At 39.4% G+C, this 9,411-nt stretch overlaps 2 protein-coding genes across 3 annotated transcripts; one reads left to right on the forward strand and one right to left on the reverse strand.

Annotated features, from left to right (window-relative positions):
- Positions 1-56: 56 nt before the first annotated feature.
- On the forward strand, positions 57-4,963 carry baalcb (BAALC binder of MAP3K1 and KLF4 b). 2 transcript variants are annotated; one of them, XM_023403018.2, is made up of 4 exons: positions 57-670; positions 1,293-1,515; positions 3,290-3,489; positions 4,068-4,963. In XM_023403018.2, exons 2-4 carry the CDS (start codon positions 1,335-1,337, stop codon positions 4,230-4,232), a joined length of 546 nt encoding a protein of 181 aa, XP_023258786.1. In that variant the 5' UTR covers positions 57-670; positions 1,293-1,334; the 3' UTR covers positions 4,233-4,963. The 2 variants fall into 2 exon arrangements, with proteins under 2 accessions (XP_023258786.1, XP_087029259.1); XM_087173133.1 differs by lacking the exon at positions 57-670 and having other exon boundaries at positions 719-1,515.
- A 10-nt stretch (positions 4,964-4,973) lies between these two features.
- nme6 (NME/NM23 nucleoside diphosphate kinase 6) lies at positions 4,974-9,006 on the reverse strand. Its single transcript, XM_023403017.2, has 6 exons — positions 8,766-9,006; positions 8,415-8,510; positions 7,430-7,532; positions 7,097-7,136; positions 5,818-5,978; positions 4,974-5,338 (listed from the first exon to the last, which is right to left on the reverse strand). Exons 2-6 carry the CDS (start codon positions 8,505-8,507, stop codon positions 5,187-5,189), a joined length of 549 nt encoding a protein of 182 aa, XP_023258785.1. The 5' UTR covers positions 8,508-8,510; positions 8,766-9,006; the 3' UTR covers positions 4,974-5,186.
- Between the last annotated feature and the right edge of the window lie 405 nt (positions 9,007-9,411).

The raw sequence follows: 9,411 nt of genomic DNA on the forward strand, positions 1-9,411 counted from the left end.
GGCCTGTGCCGAGGGCAGTGGTGCGAGAGCTATTGTTAATGCTTGACAGGTCCATATGCGTGTACTGCGTTTTTACCAATGCTTTTACCCAATAGGTAAATAATGCCTGTGCACTGCTGTTCATTTGGAGTCCCTCAATTCTCCGGGGAAAGACAGTTGAATAAGTAAACCAGGCGATAAAATGATGTATAGGAGGCCTGATCGTGAGTCAGTGCGTCAGTAAAAATATAAAGTGAGACCTCACCAGCATCTCATTGAAGGAGAAGACGGTTAAATAGGCTCAGTAAGCCACGCTGACGATTAAAGGATGGTTAGGCTGAAGATCCCTTTGTACCGTAATGATTTCAGATTTTTTTACAAGATGCATTGATTCTCAGTGCTGTCCAATTAAAGTAGGTCTCTAGAAGTGACTTAAAAAATAGGACGCCTTTTCTTCACTGGTACAGTCTCTCTGCCTCTCTCCTTTGCCTACAGGTGACTACATGTTTTGATGATCAGCAGGCTCCTGTGTGAAACTGACTCCCTGACCTGATTGACAATTAGAAGATGCTGCCTCCAAATGCTCATGAATAAATGTAAATGTGACTGTGAGGGACCATTCAACCCACTCTTTGACTGATCATCAATCATATGAGGGCACTCGGTGTGTCCCACAGCTGTGTGCTGTGCTGTGAGTAGCCTACTGTTGTAATGTAAACAGTATATAGTGTTATCATATAGTATATCATCGGTTAATCTGCGGATTATTTTCTTTATCAGTCGTATTAGTCTATATTAATCTATGATATGTCAGAAAATGGTAAAAAAAAATAGATAATAAATAAATAGATAAATGCCATTCACAGATTCCTAAAGCCCAAGCTGAGGTCTCCCAATTTCTTTTTTTTTTCCAACACACAGTCTAAACAACATCATCAGATGAGACAAATAAGCAGCCAAACCTCTCACCTGAGAATCTGGAACAATGACTTTAAAACTGTTAACCTGATGATTAGCTTTAATTTAATCGTGCGTAATCGTAAAAAGAGAGAAAAAATAACTTAATACTCAGTGTTTTTACTCTTATTATGATTATGTTAATGACTAATTTACTTATTGGTCTTACTTATTTTTTTTTAGCAGGGTTAGATGTTATTTGAAGATTAAAATTGTCTCTGCATAATTATATAATTGCGCTCTTTCTTTCAAGAGGAGAGAAACTGGTAAGATACAGATTCACTTCGCTGAGTCAGTGTCACAGCTTAAACTGATTAAACTGAAATCCAGTGTAAATCTGTTTTTCTATTCTGAAGAAAAGTCCAAAAGTGGAAGTGAAGTAGCCCTGAGGCAGCGCTATGGGCTGTGGGGGGAGCAGGACTGATGCTCTTGAGCCTCGCTACCTGGAGAGCTGGACCAAAGAGACAGAGTCCACCTGGCTGACCAGCACAGACACTGACATCCCCCTGTCGTCCATCCACAGCATCACCTCTGAGAACTCTGAGGCCGGCTTCGCTTCTGAGAAAACACTCTGCCCCGGTAAGAAGAATGAATTATGGTTGAGTGGATGGGTGAATGAATACTTGATACTTGATTTGCTAAGAGGAATAGGCAGTCATTTAACTGCTGAACAGATGAATAATACATTCATGGTTTATTAGATTACCACTGCTGGAACACAGTGCATTTGCAATTACAATCTTCTTTTTCCTGTTTTTAAATTACTATATCCTATGTTTGCTTTCATCGCTTGCACCCTTAATAGTGTCTTTTATAGTTAAATACATGCAGTAAAAGTACTACTACTGTACTTTCATTGATACGTTTAAGTTTTTTGATCAGTGGGGCTGTTAATACTGGCTGTTATTCACACCGGGCTGGCAGAGTTCAGGCTGGAGTCATATTTGGGTTTACAGTGATTGGTCTTTGCTTGACGCTGAACATCAAAGTGAAGGGTGCCACACCTATACAGTCAGTGTTAGTCTCTCTGCTTTCCCCTGCAGTACGAATCCTGTAGGTGTAACAGTTTCCTTTTACACGTTAAATACCTCTAGAGGTTGTGCATGGCCCTTTCAAAATAAAAAATAAAAACAATAGAGAAACTTTTATGTAGAAGGAAAATTGAAATGTCTAGTTAAGGGTTGAGCATGATACAAGGAAGATAAAGGTGACTGATAAAACATCTTCTCTGGAAACCTTTGTTCTTCTGGTGCGCAGTTCATCTCTTGTACCTCTGCGTCCAGCTTAGAAACAGATGGATCTGACTACAAACCTTTTGTTGTGTGTTAATTTGTCTTTTACATTTGCAGTTTTCTTTGAAGCCATCATGAGATGAATCAGTAAATGGACATAATAGGTTACATCAAAAGCCAGTGTGCTCAAACAGGACTTTGCTCTCATGGCAACAGCTGTGAGTGAATGCAGGCAGAGGAGCCTTGATGTAATTGTGAAGACGAATTCAGTTGAGCAGCCTCTGAGGAGATGAAACAGGTAACCGGTAACTGGTAACCACGAAGATTATATCAAAATACTTCATAATATGTATATGATGTGCACATTAAATAATATTTCAGGGTGATAATCAGAGTGGTTTTCCATAATTGATTACACTGTGGTGTAATGAGTTCAGCGGCGGCAGTAATGCACCTATAAGCTGTCTGTTTGCTCTGACCTTTGACTAATGAGAGAAAAATACTCAAGGAGACCAACAGCTCAGTACACATGTAAAGATGCCACAGTCTCCCAAAGCTGAGAGACTGTATTACTTATTTATAATGAACAATTATGCTGTTCCAGAAGTTGTAAGGAAAAGCATTTGTTTTAATGTCAGTCCCTGATGTTCTAGAGATCATCTTTTATTATTAACTGTATTATTGCTAATTCCAGGTTTGACATAATATGAATCATCTCTGAAGGAGTTCTCTCATTATCATTATTACTATTATTATTATTATTATTATTATTATGGGTAAATGCCATAACCTGCCTCATCTCATCTGCTTTCTGATTCTTTTATCCATCTCCTCCATGATAATTGATGTACAGTACTTTTTCCCTGTTATTTATTGTTCTTTAGCTTCCTGAATGTTTGTTTTTCTCATATTCAATTTTGCTTTATTATTGCCTGACTGGGATTAATCAGACTGCTGTCTGGATATCCCTACCTTGTTTGCAGATGGACTACGTTTGGTCCCTTAGTTGAAGGGATGACCTTATTCTTTTTAGTCAGTAAACACAGGGCTTTGATTTGTTCAAGGTTCAATAGGTTGTAATGATAAACAAGAGTCAAATCTAAGATTTAGTTTTGTTTCAGTTCCAGATTTCTTTGAGGACGGCCTCCCTCCTCCTGCTCAGGCGTATCTGAAGGTCTGCTCCGCCGTGTCTGAAGCCAGTCTGAATGATGTGAAACCCAGCAGCCCTCCTGCAATCCTGGCCTCTCCGCCCAAAGAGGAGTCGTTGCCTTCGTCTGGCACCACAGTGCAGCGCCGAAGTGTTCTACACACTGAAGAGATTGTAAGTCTCTCCCTGATGTTTTTAAACGCTGCAGGTCAATTCAGAGCATCAAGGCAACTTTTTATTTTCTGTTTTCTTCTTCTTCTCTTCATTCATTGAGTAAAAGTTATGAGTTGTGGGAGACCTCCTTCTGGGTAAAAGGTTGACTATTTTCTTGTTTTTATGTCCTGCTCATATGTTACATTTAGAGCTGACACATGAACAGAAAAGTAAGATGCAACCATTTTGATAATCAAATAATTGTTTTATTCATTTTTTTAAGCAAGAGTTTAAATATTTTATGTTTCCATTTCTGAGATGTGAGAATATTGATGCTTTTTTTGGTCATACATGACAGTAAGCTGAATATCTTTGGGTTCTGAACTGTTCACTGGATAAAACAAACATCTGAAAACATCAACGTGGTCCGTGGGAAATTATAACATGCATTTTCACATATTACAGACAAAACAATAAAAAACAATACATAGCACAAATGTCCCCTTTTCATGCCACAGCCTGCAATCTAAACAAACCTTACACAAGTGTTAATATCACATATTTACTACGTCTCATCCGTCGTTCTTCACCATTAACAGACAAAATGGCAGGACAATCGCATGTCGACCAAGCAGGTGACCATCACAGTGACACAGAGCATCCATCAGGTGGACAAGAATGGGAAGGTGAAGAAGTCCCTCACCACCTACGAGGTTATGAAACCTGTGGAGTCTCTAAAACAGGTGTCCGCACAAAACCCTTGAGAGCAGGGGAAACTGGAAGAAGCCAAAGAAAAACGACGACTGTGAAATAAGTAAACTGAATATTTTTTTGTGGAGAAGACTTGATGGGTCTGAAGGCTGAGGGAGCACAAGAAGGATGTGTGACTTTGCCGGAGTTTCTGAACACTTAAATTCAGACTGTCATAAAATCTTTCTCATTTTTGACTAGGCCATATTATATTTAATGCTGTAAGATGTATTTCTATGGTGCCTGTTACAACGTTTCACTGTTACTGCTAGTTTGGTAAGAGAAAATACAAAATATGACATTTTAGAGTACATACAGTACTTAGACCAAAACAAAATGAAGAACTCGTATTATATCACAGCAGACAGCCTGTTTTCATCATTATTTAGCACAATCAAATTTCTGTGAAGTAGAATCTTAATTTTAAGATGCTTTTGAGAATAAATATATGTCTAAAGGTATCTTTTACAGTGTTATGCAACATTACTGAGTATTCAGAAAGCATAAAACTTTTATTGTTTCGTCATTTGACATGGACACAACAGGTAGTTGCTGCTGTGCTACAATCTGAATGGCTCAGGAAACTGATAACGACGACTGCACTGTCTGGACGTCTGGACAGGAGTTTGTGATGATAATGTAAAACTGTCTGACTACATCGTGTTGTCTTGTACAATGCAGTGTCTGGTTTTCTTATCTAGTCACTTGTGTTTTCTATAATGACAATAAATAAAACAAAAACATACACATGGCCCTTATTTTAAATGCCAACACATGGCATGGAAGGAAAATCTGTTTTAATACCACAGACATGGGATGAGCACATTGGCACTTTGAGGAGCTGAGGTGATTGACAAACATGCACTTTCACAGTATTACATAAAGCGTGTAGCGTCAGCTCTGGCAGCTTTTCCATGAGCAATGTATAAACATGTTGTAGATCAGTGACCGCAGTGGCAGCTCTGGGATCAGCTTTGCGCCGAAAGCGTGTGGATCTGTTTTTGATGGTCAAATTGGATTTGTCCAGATCTGAACAATGGCTCTTCTTTCTCCATCCACTCATCCGCACAGAAGTCTGGGAAGAAGAAACCGATTTCTCTTTGTGCCGACTCAACAGAATCTGGAGAAATAATAATAAAAAAAAATATATATATATATGATTTTGAAAATGTACTGAACAAAAAAGCTGAAAATGATTATTGGAAGTACTGGGTTTGCAATGTCCTAAGACTTCTATGTAAGTCACACTGGATATATTGTTGAATAATAAAACCCTTGAGAACTTTAAAACACTCAACAGTCTCCTACTGAATAAAATGTAATATGAATAACTGATATATAATTTTTTAACTTCATGCAAATATTAAGACAGGTGTTACGATGCACTATTGTAGCAAAAAAAAAAAAAATTCATAATTTAAGTTTTCTGCAATGTTTAAAAGTATCGCTATTTGTGTTTCGGCCATATAATTACAGCGATAAAGAAATTCTACGCCAAAGCAAAACCTGGTGAAATTGTAGTGTGTGATTTGACAGCCCATGTGATAATGCATGGGGTGTCAGACATGTCATAAACCTGTTTCTCTACATATTTCCCACCTGAGCCATGAGTTGTGTTTCGTGTGTCCGTGAGTCCAAACTGGGCCCTGATGGAGGCAGGGGAGGTGTATCTGGCTCTGAACACTTTGGTAGGTCCCATCAGTTCTCTCCAGTGACGAATGGCATCCTCTCTGGCTAAAATGTACGCGCGCATCGGCCCACTGCGGCAAAGAGTTCGACAGCAGTTTGACTGAGTAGTCAATCAAGGTTAAATGTTAGAGAGTCAAAGCTGTGTGTGGCTGTTACATACAGAGCTTTGGATGCTTTCTAGGCTTTAAAGGGCCACTGTGTAGGATTTAGCGGCATCTAGCGATGAGGCTGCAGATTGCAACCAACTGAATACCCCTCCCCTGATCCCTCCCCCTTCCCTTTGTACGTGTGTAGAAGAAGCTACAGCGGCCTTAAGGTAGCGTAGAGATGCGACGGCCCCTCTCTGGAGCCAGTGTTTGGTTTGTCTGTTCTGGGCTTTTGTAGAAACATGGCGAGCGTGCAAGAGGACCCACTCCCTGTATAGATATGAAGGTCTCATTCTAAGCTTAGTTTCAGGTGGTTATACACAAATGAAAACATAATTGTGATTATTATATTCCAGTTCTGCTATTAGATTCCCCTAAAACCTACACACTGTTCTTTTTAACTGGAAGCCAAAAAAAAAGGCTTTTCATACAAATCCAATCTATTCACTCCAGAGGGAGCTCAGATACACATACGTATCCGGCGTGCGCAGATATCAATTTATCAGTTTTAGAGACACAATGCCAACTGGAGCTGACAACACTTAAAATGCTTCTTAGGTTTCCAAAAACACCCAGACAAAGGTTGCTGTGGCAACTACCGATTCACTGCTCTGAGGAGACAAATATGACAACGTGATTACAAGCATTTTTTTTTCTGTCCAGTGGGTGTTCGCCGCATGTGGAGCTATTGTGAGCAGGCTGCATGGCAATTTTCAGACAATTGCCCCATGGGGTGTTTGTGCTACACTTGGCAGTCCGCTGATGATTGAAACTCCTGTTGTGAAGTTTCAGAAAATGATTTATTGGTGACTCGCTGAGCATGAAATAGGAGCACCATCAACCGAGGCGAGCTTTTTCTGTGCCAGTCCAGTGGGTTATGGCATATGGAAATTTCCTTGTTATTCCATTTCAAAACGATCAGACAGAAAACCACATTTATGCAAAGGCATAAAAGCAAGAACAGTTTTACACATGCAATGAACCACCGGTGTCATGATTTAGGATTTGTACATTTAATATTGTCAGTGTGAAGTAAGGCTTACCTTGACATGAATTCAACAAGTCTTTGATAGAAGAATCTCCCTGAAAAGCAAAATAAGTGGGATTACGACAAGTTTTCGGTTCTAAATGACTTAAAAACTTGAAGATTTTAAACACTGTACTTCACTGCCTGACTTGAACCGTCATCAGAAATGACTCTCAGTGATCCTTACTGAGGACAAGTCTGTTTTTCCCTCTCAGTGTGGCTGCTCAAACAATACAGTGATGGATGAATCACTGGTTTTAACCTACACATATGTGCTAAAACAGGCTGCTGACTCATTTGTTTCTCTTTGTTCATTTTAATACTGAACACAGATGAGTTTTATTCTCACCTGAATGTTCAGCGTAAAACTTCTCCGAGTCCTGTCTCCTCCACGCCAGATCTTTGCATCTAACAATGACGAAGTTGTTCTCCAGGATTCTTTGGTGAAGAGCCTGAGAGAAAAAAAAAAGAAAAACGTTTGACCTTGTTGTGCCACACTGTAGCTGATGATACTGAGTAAACGATTGTACATCTAATTATATTTGGATCATAACAACGTGCAGGTTACTGTGTACAGAGTTCTTCCACGAAGCTAAAAAGGAAAGGGGCAGCATTTTGATATTATTACACCATCTGTTACGCCTGCCAGAGGAATGACACTTAACAGAAAAAATTGTGATACAATACATTAAGATTATTTACTGTTGAATTAAATAAAGAAGATAGCAGAGTGGGCTAAGTGACATGAACAAACAGGCCACTCCATGGGATTATTTTGTTGAATTAATGTATTCATGAATAGAAATATAAAGACACTTGGTTTATTCAACTGTCTAAATAAGGTGCACAAAACCTCAATTTACTGTTATTATTCACTCTGTATTTCCATATGTGAAGTCAAATTGTGGAACTCAGTTAAATGACGTAAAATGTTCACATTCAAGTAAGCGGACTGTATGGATAATAATATGTTTAGTGGACTGTTAGTCGTTGTGTATGTTGTGCTTATGTTGTGTGCATATTATGTAAGGAAGGGTTGTTACAGAATATTGGCAGGGTCGTTTATTTTCAGATGGAAGTAGCTAATATAAGATTTTCTTTCCCCCTCTCCCTGCAATACAGAGTACAATGCACAGAGGACTGTAGGTGAAAAGTGGGTGACAAATAGGGGTCCGATAACAAGTTTTTTGCTCCAGGGCCCCCTGATAGATTAATCCTCATGTACTGAAAAGTCACAAAAACCCTGTACTTGAATGAGTTCAAAAGAAGTCACACTGTGAAGCAGCTACACAGCAGCACTGACAGACAGTAACAGTGAGGGAGTGTGAGCTGACCTCTAACATCAGAGGATGAGCCACAGCGTCCGGTTTGACGACCGCCAGGGTGAGCTGCAGCACTTTGGAAAGGCGACCAGCTGTCAGTATCATTGTCTGCAGAGAGAACAGACATTTCACTGTCAACAACAGACATGTAGCTAACTGCTCTCAGGTCTAAGTGTTTGTGCTGAAACTACATCGATTTAGCGTTAAATAAATTTAACTTAAGGAAGTGTAAAACGACACGGCGCTGGGGGATTTTCTTTTTTACCATTACGACACTGCTGGTAATGCACCTCAAACAGCTTAACTGTTCCAGCTCGTGAATACTAACCACAAGTCAGTACTGAGTTAGTTACAGATACCAACCTCTGTTATGTCTTTTTTCCAAAGTAACGGTCAGTTTTCAGAGGAAAGCGCAGCAAAACACGGCGTCTCCATGTTGTAGCAAATACAAACTCGTTACTTTACTATTAATTAACCCCTAACCCTTAACCCAAGTACAAGTCATTTTAAACTTGTTGAATTGTAATATTTAATTTAGTTTAACGTTAAAATGCGATTATTAGCTGATGGACTCCTCGCACGGGGCAGTCCGTCTGTAAATACTGTCCCCAGAAACTGAGCGAGCAGAATATGTTCCCGCTGAGAGAGTGACACCAAATAAAAATGGCTGCGTGTGACAGTAACGCAATGTAACTATTACCAACGATAAATTAACTAAACGCATATTAATATTGTTTGATTGATGAATAAGTAATGGTTGCCCCCTTACAGAAAAGCACAGGTCATAACCAAGCAGCTGTCATGGAGCATTAGTGGGATTTGGTGCCTTGCACAAGGGCATTGCAGCAGGGTGGATATATAATAACTCCTAAATGAGATTCTCAGTCCTACAGTGCAATAACACTGCACTGACTTGCCATTCTTCTTTTCCATGTTCACCCTGTTAAAAAAAATCACAACTTTATTTATTAGCAGTTTTTCTAAAGTGATATAATGCAAAGCCGTCCAT

This window comes from Seriola lalandi, unplaced genomic scaffold (genome assembly GCF_002814215.2).
Source record: "Seriola lalandi dorsalis isolate HSWRI2012SDOR001 ecotype SW California unplaced genomic scaffold, Sedor1 jcf7180002054054, whole genome shotgun sequence".
Lineage (NCBI taxonomy): Eukaryota > Metazoa > Chordata > Actinopteri > Carangiformes > Carangidae > Seriola > Seriola lalandi.